The 26,465-nt window shown below is 43.9% G+C and overlaps 1 protein-coding gene across 1 annotated transcript; it reads left to right on the forward strand.

The window, feature by feature from the left end:
• The first annotated feature begins 17,194 nt into the window (after positions 1–17,194).
• Positions 17,195–24,639, forward strand: LOC146046123 (spexin prohormone 2-like). The gene is made up of 5 exons (XM_083165317.1): positions 17,195–17,325; positions 17,403–17,480; positions 17,724–17,775; positions 21,307–21,393; positions 24,434–24,639. Exons 1-5 carry the CDS (start codon positions 17,320–17,322, stop codon positions 24,496–24,498), a joined length of 288 nt encoding a protein of 95 aa, XP_083021443.1. The 5' UTR covers positions 17,195–17,319; the 3' UTR covers positions 24,499–24,639.
• The last annotated feature ends 1,826 nt before the right edge of the window (positions 24,640–26,465 follow it).

The following is a 26,465-nucleotide window of genomic DNA, read 5'->3' on the forward strand; positions in this document are numbered from 1 at the left end:
TCAGGAATCATCTATCATGGGGTGGATCCAGAACAATATGACAGTGGGGGGGGGGGGGGGGGGGCCTTGGGGTATGCAACGTAGGTGTGTGCGTGGTCTCACAACAGGGGGTATCTGTATGATGATGAGAGGGCGATGTCTTGAACTTAGTCATGCAGGGGAGAGGCAGTGGATGGTGGGGAGAGGTACAGTATAGGACGATGATAAGGCAGTTTGTGACACCAGGGAATGGGTGACGGGTAGGTTGTGGGTGACCCCAATAAATGGGTGACGTGGAGACAGTGGGTGCCCCAAGACATGGGTTATGGCAGTGGTTCCTAAACTGTGCCGTGGCACCCTAGGGTGCCTTGGGGAACTTGAAGGGGTGCCCTGGATTGGTGGTCCATGTAGGGCAGGTGACAGGGGGGTCAAGGGGGACACTCATACTGGGCCCGAAGGGTTTGAGGGACTCAGGGGCTGTAAGCATGGCTGTCTAGTTATTTGTCTGGCTACCCGTACTAATTAGTTTAGTGACATCACGCATCGCACCAAACCACATGATGCACAATACTGTGCCCTCCCATCTGTTCTTTCCTTATTATATTGCATAGTGAATATTAATTATCTGTTTATTTCTAATAATAAAAAAATACATTCAATATGCAATGTGATAAAAATCTGCATGCAGTGTTGGGGGCCCCCCAGAGATATCAGTGTTCCGGGCCCCCAGATTTCTATTGCCGGCCCTGGAGCCATGTCTATGAAAAATGATAGTATTTGCCTACACACACAATGCCCACAGTAGTAGTGTTGGTTATGCTTACACAAGCAATGCTGACATGCTAATTTATGAAACTTACTATCTAATAAAAGAAAATATAGATGTCTTGGCAGCTCCGCATGTTCCTGGACAGACTCCCACTCAGGACTTTGGCCTGCTTATCACAACAATTATCTAACCGGGGCACATTTACCACAAAATGCATTTAGAATGTGGTTGTCGTGTGAATATACTGTTCTATGGCAATGTAGCATATCACTTGCAGTTACAATTCTAGGGGTTGGGACAGAACTTTGAGGAAACCCTGTCCCAGGGAATGGATTGAAGCTGGGCTTGTATCACTTTGCTTATGTGCTTAGGCCGGGGAAGCGTAATGCACATTTGCGGCCATCAAGGAGAGATCCAAATGATCCAGTCTGCAAAAAAAATGCTGTAGCATAGCCCGCAGACAAATATTTGCTTATAGCTCATTTATATTAACAAACTGAATATTGTATTTCTATTGTACTTCTACTTGTTATTGTCTAACATTGTAGTTTTACTGTGTAATATCAACATTAACCAACAGAGTGCACCATAACCTTTGTTTACCTCAAAGGCCTGCAGAATCTCCCATTCATATACAGACGAGTGTGGAGCAAGTCTTCACAGTGAAAGTGACAGCAAAATAAGTAAGCCATGAGAGAAGCCATCTTGTCTGCTATGAAATTTAGCCTAGTTTTAGACCTTAAAATAATGATAAGCTCTACAAGTAACAGAAATGTGTGTTCAGAGATAAGGTTGGGGGAACAGAGAAACAACATCTAGAGGAAAAGGGGGAGGCGGGAGGATGGCTGAAAGACATATTTTCAGGAGAATAATATCAGTCTCTTATCAGGAGTAATTCCTGTTGATTTATGTGTAGTCTCTGTAAATGACGTATAAACTGTATATGCATGCATCTTTTGTCCTATATAAATCCCAGGAGGAATAAACTAGGGTCAGACTTATTTTGGACTCACAAATATGTGTGTGTGTGTGTGTGTGTGTGTGTGTGTGTGTGTGTGTGTGTTTTATTGGTCTCCCAATTGATTGGATCTGCAGAGTAGACTGTGAAGGACGTTAATAGAGGACAGGTGTCTCCGTCAACAGTAATTTCCACCCAGTGTAGTTTTCTCAAAGGTTGCCCGCAGAGCTGGAAAATGTTATACTGCTGCACATGGTATATAAATATTGCTGCATCAAGTGATATTACACTAAAATACACATCAGGGCGGCAGAAACCGAGAGGTGCCATTGTAGGGCATGTGTAGTAGCAGGGGCGTAACTACAATTGTGTGGGCCCCATAGCAAAATTTTGAAAGGGCCCCCCTCCACCATGTCACTAAATGGAGAGAGTGAATGAAAAAAGTCTGGGATGTATTAAAAAAGAAATGCTGTAAAAAACCCAGCAAATTCTAATGTACTAAAGCCCACTTCGCTGGGGCTCCGCTCTAGAGGGCTTTATCTGGCTTTACCCCTCAGATCCTATTGGCTTCTCTCTGCAGCGCTGCCAGAGGGATCCATCACGGATCTCTCCCAGCATGCCCCGCGACCAGTGCCATTAGCAGAGTGACTCCCGGATCTCAGACTCCGAAGTCCATGGACAGCGCCGCATCGCAAAGGGCAGCCCTTAACGCAAGAGCTGTCCTTTGCGTTACTAATCGCATATGTTAGTGCATAAGCGATTAGTATGGATGTGGTAGCCAGCAGAGGGGGGCGGCAGATGCATAGAATACCCAGAGTGTTGAGAGAGGGAGGGGGGCAGGGGAGAGAATAAAAAAGAGAGAAAAGGGGATGGTTTGAGATTGAAAAAAGGGCGGGGGAGAATGAGAGGGAAGAGAGATGAGACAGAGAGTGGGAGTGAGAGAAAGAAAGAGGCAGCATGGGGGTAGAGGAGAGGCAAGGGAGGGGAGGGCAGCAGGGTGCAGGATGCCTGGCTCCCGCAGCTGCGAGTCGCATGCGCTGGGGTAGCAGCAGCTGGTTTCCTTGGTCCCGGCACGGTGGCACCTTTTAACTAATGCTGGTGCCGTGGAAGGGACGGGCAAGGCGGCAGCTATCGCCCGAGTGGGAATATTTAAAAAAATGTCAAAAGGGTGCAGGGGATAGAGCTGCAATTCTGGGTGCCACACTATAAAAAAGACATTGCAGAAATAGAAAAAATCCAAAGAAGAGCAACAAAGCTTATAAGAGGGATGGAAGTCCTAACCAATGAGGAGAGACTATTGAAACTGGGGCTATTTACATTAGAAAAACGAAGATTGAGGGGTGACATGATTAACATGTTTAAATACATCAGGGGACAATATAAGGAATTGTCACAGACCCTGTTTGCTGAGAGGATAGAAACTAGGACCAGGGGGCATGAGTATAGATTGGAAGAGAAAAGATTTCGTACAGTTGGAAGAAGAAGTTTGGAACTCTCTTCCAAAGGAGGTGGTGTTGGCATCGACAATAAATTAGTTCAAGTCAAGGTTGGACGAACACTTATTGGCTAAAAATATCCAGGGCTACTCACAATAAATCAGGGGAACAATTGTAATAACTAAATATAATGATATCTAGGGTGAGATTTAATAGGATGAGAGATTCAGAAAGTGAAAGTGAGAGATTTGGTCAGAAATCTCCAGTTTTTTTAAAGCGGCAATCATTTACACTGCAAAACCAGTTTCATTTTGCAGTGCAAATGATTGCCGCTTTAAAAAAACTGGAGATTTCTTACCAAATCTCTCACTTTCTGAATCTCTCATCCCATTAAATCTCACCCCTAGGGTGAATTAGCTTAATTAGGTTGAACTTGATGGATGAAAGTCTTTATTCAGCCTTACCTACTATGTAACTATGTAAAACATAGTACATATTCCACGGTAGGTATACAGCTTGCGATGCCGATGCCAGCCACTGCAGTGTTGGTATTGCAAGAAAAAATAGACTGCAGACAGCACAACTTTGACTAGAAAGTGTACATTCTAGTGCAGGGGTCCTCAATCTATTTTGCTCTGGGACCCCATCAGACAATAAAAATAATTACAGGACCCCAGCAAGTTACTACAGAAGGTCATCACATCACATGTGTAGGCAACAATGCTGCATGGCAGCATTGTGGAGGCTCAGAATGATGGGAGGAGTCTAAAATAACAGACAATCGGACAGATTTTTTTGACTCCTTGAATGACTGACATTAGAAAAGTCATCAGCTTGATGGTCAGCAACATGGAGTCGTGGCCCCATCCTGAGAAGGTCGGGACCCACTCTGTGGTCAGGACCCACAGTTTGAGAACTGCTGATATAGTGCTACGTGTATTTAAGTAAGCTATTTCTAGTATTGTCAAAATGGTCCATAGCAATAATTGTAGAGTGGGTATAGTCAAGTTCAGTGGTCCTGGATTTCGTGGCGTTTAACAGAAATCACATTGGAAATAAAAATTGGAAATAGACAAAATGGCACCTAAAGCATTCACCCACTTCTCTCAAGCTGTCTGGTCAAATCCTATGGATTTTAAGAATTAGTTTAAAAGCGCTTGAGTATGATAAAATGTGCATGTACAAGATGAGTAAAAATGTGCTGTGCCGTTAAGAATAAAATTAAGACAAATGCTTAGAGCTCTTTATGAGTAGGAGAATAAATGATCTAAAATTAATGGTTATAGCAATGTTTTAAATTAATAAAAGATGTTTAGAGAGCGCCACACAATTTTGAAAAATTATTACAGTTTATTGTAAAAATACACATAAAAATAAATATAAAAAATACACACAATTAAAATTAATAATAATCTATCTCCTTGGAAATGTACAATTGTACTAATATATGAAACTCAAAATGTATAAAAAAGTCACAATAAATGACCAAAAGTATAATTGATAATGTCCGGCTCCAAATCACTCAATTTGTAAGGATATATACTAGGATTTCCAATTTTCCTAAACACACAACCCTGTGCGCACCAGGGTTTGTGTATTGATTGAAAAAAGAAAATAAAAATAATTAGTCCTCCAAATTTCCTTTTGAAAAGGTAAATGTATGGCAATTTTGTCAGTGCCAAAAGAACTTATTGCTTTAACTGGTAAAAATACCAGGACACCCTGAGAGTTGGATGGGTGTCTTAATCACCATAGGAGACAGACTGCACAATGAAACTGGCCGCAATGTTCCTTTATGTGTAAATGTAGAAAATACTTATTTGCCGCAGAGGGAAGGTTTTCGATAGGTGAGCTCGCTACGACCCGCTCAGGCTCTAGCTATATGTGGCGAGCCTCTGCTGTGGGTAGTGCGGGGAGCAAGCCTCACTAACCTGTTGGTGTTTGTGACAGGACCTTCTTCTCCAGTATTTAACGGCTTGCAGACACTTTAAGTAGGTGGCGGCTGTGCATTGTAGGAGATGCAGTCGTTCCCAGGGATGTCAGGATGTGATGAGTGAGGGCTCTAGATAAATGTAGGTCACAATGTGACAGTCCTTGACGCGTTTCTCCGCAACCGATAACGGCGGTTTCTTCAGAAGGATTGTGGTACACACTTTTTAAACCTGTGTTGAAAGTCAAATTACCGGGTCGACATGCTTGACCCAGGAATTTGCCTAGAAGTGAGAACGGGGGTCTGTACTGCAGTCCCCGGCATATAAATGCTGGGTAACAGCCGTGTTCACACTGGCTGGTGTGAACAAGGTAAATTTGCAAGGTATAATCTGGTTGCAACTGCAAGAGCTTAATTTCTTCCAATATCACCTGCTTAATTATATGGCATTAACCCCTAAATGGGCTTGTCACACGCCGCCGCAGTGGTACACGGCAGGTACTGTACTCACCCGCCCGTGTCCGCCACCGGCTGGCGTGTATCGGCTTCCATGTCAGGTGAAGCGGCAGGCAGAGGTCCGGCAGTGTTGGAGGGCAGCATAGGAATCTGCAGCATGGTACCGCTCTAAGGCTATAGACGCCGGGAGACCAACGCCGCCATCTTGCTTGAGGGCAAACATGGGAATTGGACCAGGTCAGGTATTCTCACCTGTTTCACTGTGACAGCCAATGGCAGCCGCCCTCTATGCATATAGGGGATCTGCCTAGGTAGCTCAGTGTCAGTGCAAAAAGTCTTCTCTGCCGTGCACTTCCTGGAAGGCTCCTGACTCATTGTGCCCTTGCTATTTCCCGCTGTGTCCGTCAGCTTGCTATTGGTCACGCTGGTCGCCAGCTTCTCTCTGGTACTCTTGGGTGCTACCTCCTGGATTCGAAGCTCTGGTCCCGCTCCTGGAACTTCCAAGACTCCGTCTTCAGCATCCGCAGGTCTCAGCCATTCCTCATAATTCCTCCATCTCCTGAGGAAGCCGCTGATCGCAAGAATAGGCGGAGAAACGCGTAGAGGGATACGGGGAACGTTCTGGCAGCACCAAGACCGGTACCAGTGTTTCTTCCTTGATAGGACGGCAGCAATCTGGATTAAGTACCAGCGGTCGGGGAACATCATTGGGGACTGGCAGCCGAACCCCCATCTGCAAGTATTTACTAACCAACTAAAAACCACTAATATGTGCACATGAGTGGGGACTGTGACTTTTATTATCATCAAGTTGGATACAAAAATCTGCAAATACTAACTTGTCACAAGGACAGCATGCATGCATCTAACCCTTCTAATTTAGTATAATACAGGGGAATTGTATGTTTCATGTGTGTGAGTCTTGTCTTTGTTGCTGGCCACAACAGTATTAACACTGTATTTTAATAAAATTTTTATATTATTTTGCACAAGCGCTGCTCAAATCCCTTTTTTTCGTTTGTTCTTTCACTTTGAAGGGGTCTAGGTATCCCCCTTGTAGAGCAGCTGCAGTGCATTATAATTACCAATCAGCGCTCAAAAACTGTGTTTGTTCTTGTTATCTATTCCTCATAATTCTTTCAGTCACCGGATCCACTATTGTTCCCATCTTTCCACTTCTTTATCAGGACATTCCTCCTCATTGTTATCTGGATATTCCTCATCATTGCTATCAGGACATTCATCCTTGCTATTTACTATTATTTTGTCTGTCTTTTTCTCAAAGAAGTATTTGAGTCCCTGTATGACATCATTTATTAAACCTGCTCGTTTTAACCCTACTGCTGCTGCCTCGTCTCCAGTCCCTGAACACCACACGACCCCATCAGAACCTTTAATCGTGACAGGGCTCTGTCCGGCATTCTCCATAGAGGCCCTGAATTTCAAAAGGAGGCAGACAGTGGTTACTAGCGGTCAGCACAGCTGCCCAACAATCTATTCTTAAGGTGTGGATACACTAAAAACACAACTAAGGGGGTTATTCAGACCTGATCACATGGCTGCTACTTGGCAGAACCCTATAACCAGGTATACGCTGACCCGCCAGAGTGCCATCCCGCCCCGTGCAAGCCTGTAATACAGTAAGTTTGCAAAAATGTAGCTGCCCTGCGAAGTAGCTGCAAATCGTTTTTTCAATCTCGCCATGGAACGATTTCTCCACTGTTTGCAGTCTGTGTATAGCCCAGGACCTACTCGGTGGCTGTCATAGAAACAAGCTGTTCCGCTTCAGGAGCTTCCCCAGAAAATACCTGGGCATGCCTGATTTTCCCTGACACTCCCAGAAAACGTCCGGTTACCACCCACAAACGCCGGCTTCCTGGCAGTCAACTTGCGTACGGCCAGTGACCAAAAATGTAGCAGTATTTTATAGCAGAACGGCCTCTCGCATGCATAGTATGAGCAGTACGCATGCGCAGCCTGTGGATTATCACCCGGCCCTCCCATTTGCAGCTGTTACATAGTTACTCTAGTAGGTAAGGCTGAAAAAAGACTTGCGTCCATCTAGTTCAACCTGGTATAGATATCCATTGCTGATTTGGTAGGTTCTGATATTTTACAGACAGATTATATTTCTTATTTGTACCCATGGATGTTTTTCTCCAGTAAATGTTTGTCCAACTTTGCTTTGAACGCATTTAATGAGCCAGCCGTTACCACCTCTCTGGGAAGAGAGTTCCAGAGTTTGACTGTTCTGACCGTAAAGAAATTCTTTCTACTAGCTGAATGAAATCTTTTTTCTTCTAATCTATACTCATGCCCTCGTGTCCTAGATTCCTTTCTAGTAGAAAATAGGGTGTGTGACAGTTCCTTATATTGGCCCTTGATGTACTTGTACATGTTGAGCATGTCCCCCCTTAAACGTCTCTTCTCCAATGTAAATAGTCCCAAATTGCTTAATCTCTCCCCGTAGCTTAAATTCTCCATTCCCCTAATAAGCTTTGTTGCTCGCCTTTGGTCTTTTTCTAATTCTCTGATGTCATTTTTGTAGTGCGGGGCCCAGAACTGCACTCCGTACTCGAGGTGAGGTCTCACCAATGCTTTATACAGTGGCATAATTACCCTTGAGTCCCTAGTTACAGTGTCGTAACTATAGCACCGCAGCCCCCGCCACTGCGGGGGGGAGCTGTGCATATGGGGGCGCCGGGGGCTGCGGTGCTATAGTTACACCTCCCCCCAATCCCCCGCAGGCTTACCTATTTCGCTGGTCCCGGCGGCTCCGTTCTTCTGCTGAGGACCACCACAAAATGGCCGCCCCCATACAGCAGACAGAAACTGTCTGCTGTATGGGGGCGGCCATTTTGTGGTGGTCCTCAGCAGAAGAACAGAGCCGCCGGGACCAGCGCGAAAGGTAAGGCTGCGGGGGATTGGGGGGTTTTCATGGGTGGCGGGGGGGGGGGGGCACCCAAAACGTAGCTATGCCGCTGCCTAGTTACCATTCCCCTCTTAATACATGCCAGAATTTTGTTGGCCTTTTTTGTAGCTACATTACAATGGGCACTACATCCCAGTTTGCTGTCTATTTGGACTCCTAGATCCTTTTCAAGTATGGAATTACCCAGTTCCTCTCCGCTAAGGTTGTAACTTGCACACTGGTTGTGTCTCCCAAGGTGCATAACCTTACATTTATCTACATTGAACCTCATCTTCCATTTTTTTGCCCACTCATCTAGAATTGCAAGATCATTTTGAAACATGGTGATGTCTTCTGATGATTTGATGACTTTGCTAAGTTTTGTATCGTCCGCAAAGATGGATACATTGCTGAGTAACCCTATCCCAATATCGTTAATAAAAATGTTAAACAAAATGGGCCCCAAAACCGAACCCTGGGGCACTCCACTTAGTACCGGTATCGTATCTGATACGGCACCATTCACAACCACTTTTTGTTCTCTATTACATAGCCAATTCCCTACCCATCTGCAGATATTTTCACCCAATCCTAGGTTCTCCATTTTATTAATCAATCTCTTGTGTGGGACAGTATCAAATGCTTTAGCGAAATCTAGGAAAATCACATCTACAGCATTTCCATTATCGATGTTTCTGCTAACCTATTCATAGAACCCTAGTAGATAAGTTTGGCAAGAACGATTTTTCACAAACCCATGTTGGTTAGTACTGAGTAGACGGTGATGGTCTAAATATTCCTGGATATCATCCCTTAAAAATCCTTCAAATAATTTACCCACAATTGATGTTAAACTAACGGGTCTGTAATTAGCAGGATCTTCCTTTTTTCCTTTTTTGAATATTGGCACTACCTCTGCTATTCTCCAATCTTTTGGTACTATACCTGACGATAGTGACTTGCTAAAGATATATTGTAGGGGGGTAGCTAGTTCATCCCTTAATTCCATTAATACCCTCGGATGAATCCCATCTGGCCCTGGTGATTTATTTGTTTTGAGTTTGCTTAGCCTCAGTATTATTTCCTTCGGCGTGAAATCCACAATGAGATCTGGCTTATTTGTCCCGTTTGTGGTAAATGTGCGTTCCACAGTCTGCTCTCCCTTAGTAAATACTGATGAGAAGAACTCATTTAACAGTTTTGCTTTTCCCTTGTCCTCAGTAACACTTTTTCCACTAGTATCAGTTAGTGGGCCTATGTTTTCCTTAATTAAACGTTTACTATTTATGTTTTTAAAAAACTTCTTTGGGTTGGTTTTGCTTTCAGTGGCTATGCACTCTTCATATAATATTTTAGCTGCTTTGATTACCCCTTTACAAGTTTTGTTTGATTCTTTGTATTTTTTCGAACGCCTCCTCATTCAAGTTATTTTTATAGAATTTAAAGGCTCTGGTTTTATTGTTGATAGCTGACCTTACTTTTTTGTCCAACCATGGTGGCTTTTTTTTGTTGAATTTACCCTTAGTTACTTTAGGAATGTATTTAATAGTTAGTGAATCAAGCACCTTTTTTAGAGTATCCCACATTTCCTCTGCATTTTTCCCCTCCATAACCGTTTCCCACCCAATTCCTGTTAGGGCTTCCCTGAATAATTCAAAGTTTGCTTTTCTGAAGTTTAGTATTTTTGCAGATCCTTTTTGATGTAATTTACTGATGTTGATTTCCAGTGAAACCATATTGTGATCACTGTTCCCTAATTGTTCAATTACTTTTGTGTTTGAAACTAAGTCTGTGTTATTTGTTAATACTAAGTCCAAGAGCGCCTCATCACGAGTTGGAGTTTCTACCGTTTGTGTAATAAACTGGTCTTTAAGTAAGCTTAAGAACCCATTGCTTCTTGCTGATTTACCTGTTTCGTTTTCCCAATCAATGTCGGGTAAATTAAAATCCCCCATAATTAATACCTGACCCTGATTTGATGCTTGTTTGATTTGGTTTAAAAAAAGAGACTCTTCCCTTTCGTTTATATTTGGTGGTCTATAGCATACCCCTATTATAAATTTGTTTTTTGTTTTTTTTATTATTGTCGGTTATCTCTGCCCACACTGTCTCCGAGTTGTCTTCTTCCAGGTCTGTGCTCATATTTTTCTCACATGATGTTAAGTTATTATTTACATATAGGCACACCCCTTCTATTTTTCCTGTCTTTCCTGTAGAGTGTATATCCCTCCATGTTTAATGCCCAGTCATGTGACTCATTACACCATGTTTCTGTAATACCAATGATGTCGTAGTCGTCTCTACTGATCACCGTTTCTAGCTCCCCGATTTTACTCACTAAGCTTCTTGCATTAGCCAGTAAGCATTTTAATTTATGTTTATTTTTAGATATGGCTCTAATATTGTGATTAGTTTCACCCCAGGACCCATTTGAATTCTTTACTAGCTTCCTCTTTCCCCTCTCCCCTTCAGTAGACTCTCTACAGGCCTCCCCACCATGCACACTGCCTGCCCTCTTTATAGTTCTGGGAATTCTTCCTCTGTCCTTCCCTCCTTCCCATATACAGTACTAAGATCATCTGTACCTAAGAACGGTAATGGGGTAACGTGACTGTTACAACATAGCATTTTATTACATGACATTCCTGATGCACCCTGGGAGTTACCCCCGATTATACCCTTGTCATGTCCCAGGACTTTGTCTATGTCTCTGTCCCGTTCCCCCCCCCCATCTCCTTCCCCCATATGCTTCCTGATCCCAGTCCAGCTTCTCTCCCTGATGGTACCATAATGTCTTGCTGCCCCCACCCCCCGTCGCCTAGTTTAAAATCTCCAGCTGTGATCAGGTCTGAATGACCACCCCTATATATTATCTTCTAGAAGGTGCTAAATAAATAGGAAGTAGAATCTGATTGGTTGCTATGGGCAACATCCCATCTTCAGTAGATCTCCTATCTTAGTAAATTTCCCCCAGAATTATCAGGGCCCCAGAATCACAATGAAATAAATGTCACCACCTGGGGATCTTTTAAACTGTGTCAGTGAGTATGTGTGAATATCATTTATTCAATATCAATTATAGGGGCAGATGTATTAAGCCTTAAGAAGAGATAATTGCAAGGATGATAAAGAGAGATAAACGTCCAGCCAATCAACTGCTGACTGCCATGTTACAGGCTGTGTTTGAAAAAAGTCAGTAGAGGAGCTGATTGGCTGGATGTTTATCTCTCATTATCACCCTTGCATTTATCTCTTGTTAAGGCTTAATACATCTACCCCATAATTTGAATGGATGTGCAGCTTATCACTGATCCAGCTAATTTTCACAAGCCCTGCTAAGCAATTCTCAGGCTTGAACAGGGCGGGATTTCACTTGGGCTGCATGGCGATTACCTGAATACAGGACTCTGCAATTTAGCAGCCTGAATAACCCCCAGAATTTGATTGGTTGGTATGGGCAACATCCCACCTACAGTAGAAGTCCCATCTTAGTAAATTTGCCAAAAGTAGTAGTGATACGCACTAGAGATGACTCGTGGAGGTGATTGCCCGGTACCTTGTGGTACCCAGCCCACAGCGCTCTATATTTTGGTACAGGTGTTTTCTGTTTTGAACGTGGAGTACTTTTTTGTGTGCCCATTAAATTGTTTTTATCTGCACTATAAGGCGCCCTTTGCTTCTTCTATTTTAAACAAAGTCCTTTGGATTTTGGGACATATATGCAAGGGATCAGCAGTCCTGATTGTGGACTTATGGTGACTTTATCTTCCACACCCAGAGGGGGTGTTGGTAAGTTGGACTGAACACACAGTTATTACCTGCGCTTCCTAAACCACCTATTCTTACTCACATCTAATACAAAAATACAGGTTTTTTAAGCTGCATTTATTGACTGTGTTTATTGTTTATTTTTTGTCGCTGTTACAAATATTACCTGAATACATCTGTCTAAAGTTGGCCATACACGGTACAATTATTGTATACAATTTGGACTAGATCGCATCGCATAGGTTTTGCAATGCAATGAGATGAGATCTAGTACAGAAAGTATGTGCAGCACACACTTTCTGAGCTGTGCGATGAGATGTGTGATGGGAGCACGCATCTTATGCAATGCACCCAGCAATAGTACAGTGTATGGGCACCTTAAAAGTGTTTATATTGTCATAAAGAATGTTTAAACACACTGACCTAACTATTAAGAGGTCACAGGAATGTAACCGTATTTTCAATGAAAGCATTCAGATTGATGAAAAAACCATCGCAGATAACGAAGGAGATGAGATGTTAGCTACTTTAGAAAAACGTTTAGGGCGAGATGTATCAAATGGAAAATGCGGTAAAACCCCGGTTTTACCGCATTTTCCTATGTATCAAAAATGATACTGCAGTGAAGGGTATCGCCACCTTTGGGTGGCGATACCCTATAGAAGCCTATGGGCTTCTTTTCGCCGCCGATGCAAACCCGACGCCTCGCCGACCCCCCCTCTGGCTTACCTTCCTGAAGAGTCCTCCTGGACCCTGGAAGGTAAACCTCTCCTCCCCCTATCGACGCAGCCGGACGTCCTTCTGGCTGCAGGGGGAGGAGGAGGCGCCGGGGACAGCTTGCTTAGCTGTCCCCGGCGTGATGCCGCGTGCGGGATGCAGGAGCCGGCTGGGAGGTGACGGAGACCCCCGCACACCACATTCCAGGTATCGCGGGGGGGCCTCCGTCACCGCACCGCAATGCCAGCCGCATATGTTAGTACATATGCGGCGGCATCGCGGCAGGGGCGGCGATATATTTTAATACATCCTGCCCTTAGTCCGCAAAACCAAAACATGGTGGGACATAAATGGATTAGACAATTATTATTATTATTATTATTATTATTATTATTATTATTATTATTACAATTATTAATTGTGAATATAGCTTCCCTTCTGGACTTGTAACTGCTATTACTGGTGCCTGTCCTTATGTTTCCCCCCATATCCCTATAGACAGGGCTATTTTTGTGCAGGCTCCAGCAGGAACTGGGGCCATTATTCTAGTTCACTCTTTCTGACAAAATATTTCTTAGATGGACAAAACCATGTGCACTGCAGGTGAGGCAGGTGTAAAACCCCACCCAAATCTAATTATCTCTGCACAAGTAACACCTGCCTCACCTGCAGTGCACATGGTTTTGTCCATCTGAGGAATATTTTGTCAGAAACAGTGAACTAGAATAAGGGCCACAGTTCCTGCTGGAGCCTGCACAAAAATAGCCCTGCCTATAGATTGTAAGCTTGCAGCAGGGCCCTCCTACCTCCAAGTCTGTCTGTTGTTACCCAGTTTGTCTTATCACTGTCTACTATTGTAAAGCGCAACGGAATCTGCTGCGCTATATAAGAAACTGTGGTACTTATGTAGTATCTGGGCTGCCGATTTCTAAATCCGGTACATCGCATCGCATCGCATGCGACCATCGGATGCGATGCGATGCGATGCGATGCGATGACCCGATTTTTCCATAGGAATCAATGTTAAAATGGACTGAGTCCATTTTAACATGGAATTCAATGGTAAAAAGGGGTCCTTTTCATACCCCTACTATCCAAGTGGGCATGGAGTTGGATATAAACCTGTGGCGAGCGTAGCGAGCCACCGAGCCCGAAGCGTGGCGAGCGTAGCGAGCCCCGCGAGGGGACACAGAATACCGTCCCCTCGCGGGGCTCGCTTCGCTCGCCACGCTTCGGGCTCGGTGGCTCGCTACGCTCGCCACAGGTTTATATCCAACTCCATGCCCACTTGGATAGTAGGGGTATGAAAAGGACCCCTTTTTCCCATTGAATTCCATGTTAAAATGGACTCAGTCCATTTTAACATTGATTCCTATGGAAAAATCGGGTCATCGCATCCGATGGTCGCATGCGATGCGATGCGATATCGCATCGCATCGCATCTGATTGTATGCCTTAACTTAAGGCATACAATCAATAAATCGGCAGCCCAGATACTACATAAGTACCGAAACTGTAAATAAATAAATAAATCCCACAGGGACTCAGACTAAATAAAATACCTACATTGGGGAAGGATAATGCCCAGTTCATGAAAGAATGGCATTGGATTCTCAATAATTGTTCTATAGAACTAATGAGGCTACTAGTAGCAGAAAAGAAAAAAAGTACTCAAAGATATTGAAAAAGAACTAGGGATACATTTGATTACGATAATGAACATATATCCGTACCTGGCACCTAAATTAAAAAAAGAATAGAAACCCATCAAAATACAAACCATCAAAATAAAAAATAAAAAATTGGAGAAACAGAAATGAGAATGCCCCTGCCCCACAATATGAAGACAGGAACCAATATTGGCAAAAAGTTCCATATAAAAGGCGCATAACTTATACCAATATCAACAATTACCACCAGAAAAAGCACTATAGTCATGATATAACACACGATTACAGGTCACAAGGCAGTGTATATAACAACAGGTTTGAACGCCTGAGGTCAACCAATGAGGATAATCAGGTTTTTTAGATCAGGGAAAACCCAGATACGAACAGAGATTAAATCCACAACAAACCAGAACGCCATTAAGTATAAAAAGATGGCGAGGGGAAAGAGAGGATCAGAAGTTTCTAGGAAGAGAGTCAAAAATAAAGAACCTTCAGTAGATAAAGACATCAAAGTTTTTTCTAACCTCTCAAAAAAAGTTTTGACGCCTATAGAATCACAAGTTTTGGCAAAAGGTCTATCTTTTGCGCATTCCAAAATTATGAATAACACAGATTTATATATTGATGTGAATCTCTTTCTGAGAAAACTTACCTTTAAAAAGACATTATCTGAGGAAATCATGTGCCATCCTGAAAAATTGGGATACAATTATAACCAAAATGTTACAAAAGGTGGTTCTGGCTTAAATTGCTTTTCAACCTCTTATCCCATTGAATCAAAAGGCCCATATATCGATATGTTTGCACAACCCGTTAACAGCGATATAGAGAAATTAAATAAATCAGGAGATACTGAAAATAATTTAAGCAAAAAACAATACGAAGCTCTTAAAAATCTGTCTGAAGATACAAGTATTGTAATAAAAAGTGCAGATAAAGGGGGGCTCTGTCATTATGGATCTTGAATGTTACATAAGTGAAGCCAATAATATAATGGATGATTAAATATCTTAGAAAAAAAAAAATCATTCCAGATCCTACTAATGGTTACCAGTGGTGCAAACGTAGGATTTTTAGATGGGGGGGGGGGGTAATTGTGATGAGAGATTCAGAAAGTGAGAGATTTGGTAAGAAATCTCCAGTTTTTTTAAAGCGGCAATCATTTACACTTCAAAATCAAATGATTGCAGATTTAAGAAAACTGGAGATTTCTTACCAAATCTCTCACTTTCTGAATCTCTCATCCTATGAAATCTCATCCATGGTTTCCAAATGTAATCCAAAATCTCCCACTCTGCACTGCAGTAAGAACCGGAATCTGGGGGAATGATAAAAGCCCTAAAATTGGTCTTTTTATACACTGGATACTGTATGAAATAGAGTATTAATATTTAACAGCACAGATGGTCTTTGCAAAGGCTGTTTCAAACATTTAAATAAAATAAGTGGTCAGGAAAATGTTAAACATATAATAAATAAATACACAAACATACAGTATAGAACCAGTACTACACTTTCTAAGCTCACAATCTCCCACTTCATGGTAAGGCTCCTGCCTCTTCCTCCTGGCAGCTGCTCTCCATTGCGATGTTTGAGGGCTCAGATGCACACATACAGTAAATGTGGTAGAAGAAGCTGGTACACTGGGCATGTGCAGCAGCTCTGCTCTGTCCCTTACACTGCATGATGCGGTGGCAGCTCTATTGATTTTATTATATACCAGTGCTATTTTTGTTATATTTTAAGGCACTTGCCAAGAGATGGGGGGTTTCCGGGTAACCAGAACCCCCCCCCCCCCCCCCCCCCTGCATTTGGCTATGGTTACATAAGGGAACTTGAATGCCTTTTACAAATGGTAGGAGCATTAGAGGTCCTATCTTTAGAACATTACAAATATCTGTGTAACATCTCACCGAATCTGGCGGCATGCTACCATTGGCCGAAGATTCACAAGGACGTACAACAGCCATCAGGCTGTCCCATAATTGCAGGGATGCCCTTTGTTTCTTCTATTTTAAACAAAGTCCTTTGGATTTTGGGACATATATATGCAAGGGAGCAGCAGTCCTGATTGTGGGCTTATAGTGACTTTGGGCCAGATGCACTAAGCTTCAAAAGTGATAAAATGGAGAGTGATAAACAGCCAGCCAATCAGCTCCTACCTGCCATGTCACAGGCTATGTTTGAAAAGTGTCAGGCAGGAGCTGATTGGCTGGCTGTTTATCACTCTCCATTTTATCACTTTTAAAGATTAGTGCATCTGGCCTTTTATCTTCCACACCCAGAGGGGGTGTTGGTAAGTTGGACTGAACACACAGTTATTACCCGCGCTTCCTAAAACCACCTGCTCTATATATATATACACAGTATATACACATGTGGATGTTTATCAGCCACACAGCATACAATGACTAGTATTACGCTAGAGATCTCCTGCCAGAGTTAAAATCAGTGATAATAGAATAACTCACAATTGCATTAGGATGTATTATGTTAACCTAATTAAGCCTAGGGGTGTTTGGACAACAGTGACGTTTCTTTTACAGTACAATTTGTACAGTATATAAATACAGGTGCACATACTGTATAACAGCAGCAAGGTCTCTATATAGCTGCATGGAACAGAACTGAATACCACTGATTCCCTCACAAAAAGGATCTGGGCTGCAAAAAACGTAACTGGATCTTCATGAAAGGACAAAGATACATCAGATAAATACATAGAATGATGGTGAGGATGCGGCAAGAAACTGAGCACACTGTCAGGTCTTTTCGCTGTTTTCATATTTCTGTGTATTTTTTGTTTAGAGCACACAAAAGGCAATTGCCTGGATATCGGCGGTCTTTCTGCTAGTCCTTATAGCTGATTGCAGCGCAGGAACGAAGGTGGGTTAATGCACTTACTTTAGTGTTACGTATTATACTGTTAAGGTGCCCATACATGGAGCGATGGACTCTGTACATTTTGTACTAGATACAATGCAATGTGCTACAGCAATCTAGTACAATAGGTACGGGCTGCACATACTTCCTGTGCTGTGCGATGTGACGTGCGCAGGAGTGCACATCGCATCTGAACATCGCACCATGTATGGGCATCATTGGATTATTTATTTTGTCTTATATTAGGTTTTAACAAGAAACTGGGGTCCTCAATCTACATTGTACCTGAAAGGAAAGCGTAAGTAATACTTAGTTTCATTATATAACATAGGTATCACATTTACCAGCAAGGGCAAACTTATTGCTTACAGAATATCTCAATGGATAGTCAAATACGATACACAGGGGCATAGACAGCGTTACATGTATAACTAATATTTCTATATAGTAAATGTCTGCTATATCAGTTTATAGTCTGCACATGTGACCTAATCAAGATGAAACAACATATATACCTTAGTGACAGCACATAGAGATTGTTATAGCAGCAGTTACAGTACTGTGCATGCAGGGCCGGTGCAAGGCATCTAGGCGCCCTAGGCAAACCTACAGGATACCGCCCCCCCCCCCCCCCCCCTATAGAGGGAGGAAGCGACACCTTGTAAAAAAAAATTACTGCCACCATAATCCTATAGGAGATGCCCCCCCCCCCCCCCTATAGAGGGAGGAAGCGACACCTTATAAAAAAAAATTACTGCCACCATGATCCTATAGGAGATGCCCCCCCCCCCCCCCCTATAGAGGGAGGAAGCACCACCTTGTAAAATGACTGCCACGCCACCATCCAGATAACTGGCAGATCAGACTATGACACTGAGTAGCTGGGTGGGTAGGAGGGGGGAGGGGGCGGGCGGCGGCGGCGGCTCCTCCACCCGCCGGATATTTGCAGGCCTATGTCGGTGTCTAAGCGCACAGCCACCGGGTGGGGGGGCAGTGGATTTACTGCAGTCTTGCCGGCCTGATGACCGGGCGACTGACTGACTACTGTCTGTCAGCGCAGCCATGTACACGGGCGGGCTCCGGCGGGGGCGGGGCGGGGGTCCAAATAATTACTCACAAGCTGCACTTGTTGCTGTGGAGTCTCCTGCAGCCGGCAGCTTCGCCTTCTTCTAGTTCCTCTCCTCTGCGGACTGCGGTAGTAGCTTCCTGCTGCTGCTGGCCAGGCCAACTCACTACCGCCCTCTAGTGGCCGGCGCCCTAGGCAAATGCCTAACCTTGCCTAGTGGTGGCGTCGGCCCTGTGTGCATGTACCATCAGATCACAGGGTGGTTAGATTGTCAGAGGTGTGTGTTATTGGGTAATTTGTGGTACTAGTATGCGGCCAATAGGTCAAGAGTTAATAGGTCTACCACTATTGGTCAACAGGCAAAAGGTCAACACATGAAAAAGGTGGACATGCATTAGGTCAACACATAGTTGCCTACCCTCCTGCATTCTGCAGGAGACTCACTGAAATAGCAGCAATCTCCCTCTCTCCCTCATTAGTCTACCAATCTCCCTCATTTCTCCTAGCTCACATTACACTGTTACATTTATTGGGTGGAGCATGACACACCCCCTCAATGGGGCGCTGTGCAAAATTCTACTACCAACTATAAACTCCCTGAAACTAGTTTTCAAAAGTAGGCAAGTAAGGGTCAACATGGCCAAAATGTCGACACATGCAATATGTCGACTTTGGAAACATGAAGATGTTGACATGAGTTTAACATTTTTTCAAAAAAAGACGGTATTTCATGCTTAACTATCCACTTGGACATAAAGGGAGAATATAGTATATAGAATAAAGTCCCCGAAGCATGGTGAGCGCAGCAAGCCATGCGTGGGCACCCGGTACGCTTATACCAGGGATGGGGAATCTTCGGCCCTCCAGCTGTTGTTGAACTACACATCCCAGCATGCCCTGCTGTAGTTTTGCTATTTAGCCATGCTAAAACTGTTGCAGAGCATGCTGGGACGTGTAGTTCAATAACAGCTGGAGGGCCAAAAGTCCCCCACCCCTGACTTATACGGTGTCCATGTTGACTTATGTCGACATAGACACCCAAAAAACATGAAAACTCATGTTGACTTTTTTCAGGTTGACCTTTTCTGCGCCGACCTAATGCTTGTGTTGTCTTTTTGACCATGTCGACATTTTGCCTGTCGACCTAATTACTGTTGACCATATGACCCATACCTATGGTACTCAGTGATTTCTAGGTCAATCCAGCATGGTTTATTAAAAAGCAATGGAAATGAAAGAGCCTATATAATGCAATCACTGTGGTGACTGGATGTTGCTTGGGCAGTATGGACGGTGTAATGGTTAGCATTACTGCCTCACAGTGCTGAGGTCATGGGTTCGATTCCCACCATGTGCAGAGTTTGTATATTCTCCCTGTACTTGCGTGGGTTTCCTCCGGGTACTCCGGTTTCCTCCCACAAAAATATACTGGTAGGCTAATTGGCTCCCAACAAAAATTAACCCTACAATGTCTGTGTGTGCATGTATATGTGGTAGGGAATATAGATTGTAAGCTCCACTGCGACAGGGACTGTTGTGAATGTTCAAATATCCTTTGTAAAGCGGAATATGTATGCGCTATATAAGAAACTGTACATAAATAAATAAGGTATTTTGCATTCTTTCATATAATAATAATAATAATAATAATAATACTTATATAGCACAGGATTCAAGTCACTGTATAGACATAAAAACAATGCACATAATACAGAATACTTAAGTAATACAGCAACAGACAAACCACACAAGTATAAAAAAAGAAAACCTATAGCTCACAGTGAGCATAACGCAGGACTGGTGTAGGCATTTTGGGTAATAATTTCCACAGGCTTTGTGTTCCTCCCTCACAAGGTACCAGGTGAGGCAGCCATCTTGGGTGCACTGTGTAGGATTACCCTGGGTGGTATAGATTACCACAGAAGAGATTACACAAAACGGGTATTGTACAATACTGAGGGTCCTGCTTCCACGGTTAAATAACATCAGGGTTCCCTACTTTCTGGCTGCCCTCTCCTGGAGGGGAGGGGGGTGTCACAGGATGGGAGGGGGACCCGATTTCTGGGACCCTCACGGCCATTCCGGGAGGTTAATAATAATATACTGAGTGCAAGCAACTAGTGCAGCACATTGCCAGGCTATCATATGGAAGACTAACTACAGTGCACTGCATAGTAGTAGTAGTAGTACGTTTATTTATAAGGTGCCACAAAGTGTCCGCAGCGCCGTACATAGCAAAAAAAAAAAAACAAATTACAAGGTAACGTACAGGGTGTGTTGATAAAATACTGCATAAATAGGGGTATAGCTGGTAGAACTAAAATCAGCATCAGTTCCCAAGTAGGTATCGAAATTGTCGAGGAGACTGAAGATGAAGTAGAGGAAGGGAAGAACAGGGCAGGAGGGCTGGTGAGGTAAAGAGGTAGGGTGAGTACGTGAGGAAGGAGGGCCCTGCTCATAAGAGGTAACAGACTAAAAGGAGGTGGGTGGATGATGAAAAACAATAGGATAATATGTAACTTTAAAGTGAAGCCCCTGTCATTGACATACTCATGTGTTACAAAGCCTAGATATATTGTATTAGAAGCTTTGTTTAATACCTAAATGTATTTTCTATCATTTCTGTAGTAAATGCTTGTGTTGGGATGCTAAACTCTCATAGATGTACAATTGTTCTTATTGATGAACGCGCTTTTATATTCATGTTATTTGAATGGTGTCTGTAAAACTGTTTACATCCTTCTGTCACCATTTATTTTATAGATGGCAGAAGAAACGCTGTGAAAGAAATGGAAGAAGATTTTACTGTCTTAGGGCCAATCAGCTTGATGAATATGAACAGTCTTCTAGGTAAGCTACAAAGCATTATCATCAGTAGGTATGCAGTCAGCTGTAAAATATGTGGTGATCATATATTACATAGCTCAGGTAATAGCGAGATTTCACTAAACCAACAGTATTTCCTCCTCTACATCAGGGTTCTCCAACTACTTTGCTCTGGGACTCCATCAGACAATAAAACTATTGCCGGACCCCAGCACGTTAACGCAGAATGGCCCATCACACTTGTGGTCAGCAGACCGCACATGCAAGGCACAAAACAGAAGTGAAGTGACCGCTAACGCGATTAAATTTTTACACAATTGCAGAGATGAGTTCCTTTCAGAGTCCCTGCCCTGCATGTGTTTTTTATATATTTATGCAAATGTTAAAGTTGATATTTGCAGTGAAGACTTTGTGGGTGGCAGGGAGGTAGAAGTTGACAGGAAAAGGATGTCAGGAAGAGGCAGTGGAAAACTGGGCAGACTGTGAATGACAGGCAGTGGGTAGCAGTGGGAAAGGTTGAGGCAGTGATTGGCAGGGAGATGTGAAGGATAGCAGGAAGAGGCAGAGGGTGACTAGAGAGAGGCAGTGGGAGGCACATGGTTTCAGGGGGAGGCAGAGGGTGACAGGGAAAGGCAGGGGGTGACAGGGGGTGACAGGGGATGGTATTGAGACAGAGGGATACCAGGAAGAAGCAGTGGGTGACTAGAGAAAGGAGGAATGCATAGTATGATGGGGAGGCAGAGAGTGGCATGTGGAAACAATGGGTGATGAGGCTGGCAGAGGTTGACAGGAGTGGCAGTGGGTGAAAGAGAGATGCAGAGAGTGGCAGTGGGAGAGAGGTTAAGGCAGTGGCTGAATGGAGAGGCAAAGGATGACAGGGAGAAGCAGTGGGTGACAAGGATGGTAGTGGGGATGGGGGTTGCAAAGGATGGCAGGTGAGGCATAGGTTGGCATGGGATGGGTGACAGGGTGGCAGTGGGTAACATTGGATGGCAGAGAGTGACACGGAGGCAGTGAGTAATGGAGGATGCAAAGGGTAACAGGGATGGCAGAGGGTAATGAGGTTGGAAGAGTGAGACAGTGGGTGGCAGAGAGGGACTAGGGAGAGGTAGTGGTTGATTCATTAATGAATATTCCCCTGTCCCCAACTGCATTCCACACTGTGTGCTCCTCTGTTCTCCCCATCCACAGACATATCTCCTAAAGTCTGTGCTCCCCTGCTTCGGCATCCCAGAACCCCCTCTTCTCCCATGCTGCATTTACTCACGAGTCCTACTTGCTGAGAGTTGGCTCCTCTGAGTCGGACAGCAGTCTGCTACTGTCTGTCTATTTTAATGTAATTTTTCCTAAGTCGGAATCCCCCACACAAGTGTGCACTCGCTGCCAAAGCAATAAAATAACTGTTGTTCATTAAGATCGCTTAGTTATGTGCTGTTTACCCAAAGCAGCTGCTTATGGGAATAGTCAGTTCCCTTAAAAACAAAAGGTGGAAATAAAAAGAAAAGCAGCGCTAATAAAAATCATCTATAAACAAGTGCATCAATGAAAATATATTTGATAGCAATTAAAAAAATTACACAATGTTAAATGCACATTTCAAAAAATGAATAAAATCACTAAGTGGTATACCACAGTGGTAAATTGATATGGACCCAGTGTTAATCAGTATAGTCACCAGTTTGAAATTCGTGAAACCTGCGCTGATCCAGTGGTAATTCAATTGGAGTCCTTAGAGCCACTAATGGTTCCTGGTTGTCACTTATGGCCTTTTTCCGATGGCAGAAGATGCAGTTTTTAGCCAACTCGGGAAGCCTCACAGATGTGCGTGATCAGGTATCCACGATGGAATGGGCACGGGACTTCCAAAAAGTTTGTAGCTGGAACCAGATGAGTAAGCAGGTAGATAGAGTCTCTTGGTAAGGGGAAACGAGTCCTATCCACACTGGGTCTAAATAGCACCAATACCTAGTGATTTTATTCATTTTTTAAAATGTGCATTTAACATTGTGTAATTTTTTAATTGCCCCACCCTGCACAAGTTGAGAATTGCGCTGCTCAGATACATGATACACAATTTTAAAAGTTGTTCTCACACCACCCATGTGAGCAGGGCTATTTTTGTGCAGGCTCTAGCAGGAACTGTGGCCCTTATTCTAGTTCACTCTTTATGAAAAATATTTCTTAGATGGACAAAACCATGTGCACTGCAGGTGAGGCAGGTGTAAAACCCCACCCAAATCTAATTATCTCTGCACAAGTAACACCTGCCTCACCTGCAGTGCACATAGTTTTGTCCATCTAAGAAATATTTTGTCAGAAAGAGTGAACTAGAATAAGGGCCACAGTTCCTGCTGGAGCCTGCACAAAAATAGCCCTGCATGTGAGTATAGTTATGAGAAAGGGTACATGCTGCAGGTGACAGGGGACTGCGGGGAATATCACAAGACCTATTGTGCACATGCACAATGCGAGTCTTGTACCTGCTTAGATCATACTTAGATCATACACCATCTGTTTTGAATACTAATCTGAATTAGGCTCTCTGTACAATGGCTGCCATTGCTGCTTTCCGTGACACGCCTCCACTCCTCCTCGAGTCTTCCATGCTCAGAGCAGACAGGAATACACCTCCTGTCTGGCGCTGAGACTGAGCGCAGCAACAGGCAGCCTTGTGATTGGCTGCCTATTTCTATGGCTACCTACGGAGACCAGCAGTCACCGGATGGAATGGATGCAGAGGTGCAGGGAACTGCTGCCGCTGCCTCTGCATCCATGTCTGTCCCACATGCACCTACGGACCTGCCATGTACCGCTCGTGGCACTACACATTAAAAAAAATTAAAACTTTGTCATGCCAAGTGGACGGCGGCACCGGGCCCCTTTAACCCCTTGGGCCCCGGTGCACTGCACCGTCTGCACTGGCAGTAGTTCCGCCTTGTGACATATGTATGTTAAAAAGTGAAGTTTCTTCGATGACACTGCTTGGTGCGCCTATTATGCAGCTTTCATTATAATAATGATTCTATTCAGCCACCATAATGTTATTATGTTATTTGTCGTTTAGGTTACCAGAGATCAAAGCCAACACTGGAGCAGATATTTAAGAAAATGAAGTTCTACCAATACTGATTTACAGTTACGGGATGTTATTTATTTATTTATTTGCTTATTTAATTTGACGAAATTCCATATTACGACATGTTCTGTTATTCTGTGTTCTTGTCATTACCCGAGCAATACCAAATATGTCAAAGAGAAATGTAAATTAAAAGCCCCCATGTTACTGTATATTTGTCGTAGTGAATCTTGTTCCCAACTTTTATTGTACTGATAAGTTATTGCTAGAGGGTAAACATGTGGTGGTACTTGTGTATTATCACGGCGCCCATCGCATCGCATACCATAAGGCATACGATGGTAGGCGATGCGATATCGCACGATGTTGTACAATGTCATACAATTTTAAAATTGTATGACATTGTATATGGCATACAATGCGATGGGATGCATTGGGATGTATAAGCACCCTAATGAGTGCTTACAATGTTAAATGCAACCGAATGGGTGCTTACAATGTTAAATGCACCCCCACGCCACCCCCCACTATAAACGCAAACCCGAAGCGTGGCGAGCGCAGCGAGCCCACGAGGGGCGGCGGTACGCGTCCTATGACCTTTTCATACCCCCACTATCCACGTTGGAGTCGATTTTATATAGTATGGTGAGCGCAGCGAGCCACCGAGCCCGAACCATGGCAAGCGCAGCGAGCCCCGCGAGGGGCCGCGCATAACTTCACAGGTATACGCGTCCGCTCGCCACACTATATAAAATCAACTCCACGCCGACGTGGATAGTGGGGGTATGAAAAGTTCGTAGGACGCGTACCGCCGCCGCTCGCCACGCTTCGGGTTCACGTTTATAGTGGGGGGGTGGCGTGGGGGTGCATTTAACATTGTAAGCACCCATCAGGGTGCTTAAAAGCACCCATTAGGGTGCTTATACAATTTTTAATCGAATAGGGGTCTAAAATCGCGTTGCATCGCATGCCATCGGGTGTATGGCATGTGATGCGATAAAAACATAGCGCGATCAATATCGGGGGCGCCGTGATAATACACCCATGTGGTTTATATATTAAAGTTCTACTGTCCCTCTCAGGCATCAGGAGCTTAGACAGCTACCGCAGTGGCGTAACTACAGAGGGTGCAGGGGATGCAACTGCTATGGGGCTCAGCGGCTGGGGGGGGCACAGGGGTCCAGCAGGCAATCCCCTGCACCCTATTCAATTTTTGTTCCAGTTTATACTAACTAGGTAAATAGGGCAGCGGCACACAGAGTTCGGAGCCAGCAGATCAAGCAGAGAGACCCTAGCCGGAAGCTGTTCTGAAAGTGGGGCGGGCAAAAATGACACTTCCTGCACACACACGGACCCCCGCGGTTGACTGCGTTCCTATCAGGTATGTAAATAATGGAATAGCCGCGTGCAGTGATAGAGACGGCTGTCTGGTCTTTGATGCTGTTTAACATGCTGGACCCTCTCATAGCCTTTTCAAACGCAGCAGCTGGGCACAGTTGTTGCCACTAGGGCTGGGACCATGAGACTCTTCAGAGAGCCACCACATCCGGAACCATGCTCAGGGAGGCAAACGCTCACTTGCTTCAGGTCAGAGAAGGTCTCTCACTCCCCCCTTACTGTAAGGAAATGTTACACATGCCTTTTAACAACCCTGCCCCTTTGTATACATGTGACAGTAGTGTTGTTTGTTTGTAATTTATTGTAAGCTGAAATGGCCCTATCTCTATTGTAATTGTTCCTATTTATACTGTAAATAACCTTTGGTTGTCAGCCTTGCGTTACCTATTGCCCACACTTTACAACAGTATGGCTCACTCTCCCACTAATACTTTCCCTTCTTATGCCAGCAAGCCCTTCTAACTCAATTTACCCCCTATACTCCCTTGAACAGAGCCCTCACATACTCTGCCTCTCCCCATCACCATTTGCCTCTCACTGTATGCTTCTCCCTCAGCTTGTCACCATCTCCCTGTTACCTTATGCCTCTCCCTGCTACCCATATTTTTTTCCCTATCACCCA

The sequence above is a fragment of the Crinia signifera genome, chromosome 11 (genome assembly GCF_055691185.1).
Source record: "Crinia signifera chromosome 11, ASM5569118v1, whole genome shotgun sequence".
NCBI lineage: Eukaryota > Metazoa > Chordata > Amphibia > Anura > Myobatrachidae > Crinia > Crinia signifera.

Coding starts and splice junctions, on each gene's coding strand:
- LOC146046123 (XM_083165317.1), top strand. Junction 17,481..17,723: donor ATTGCAGCGCAGGAACGAAG/GTGGGTTAATGC, acceptor GTCTTATATTAG/GTTTTAACAAGAAACTGGGG. Junction 17,776..21,306: donor ATTGTACCTGAAAGGAAAGC/GTAAGTAATACT, acceptor TTTATTTTATAG/ATGGCAGAAGAAACGCTGTG.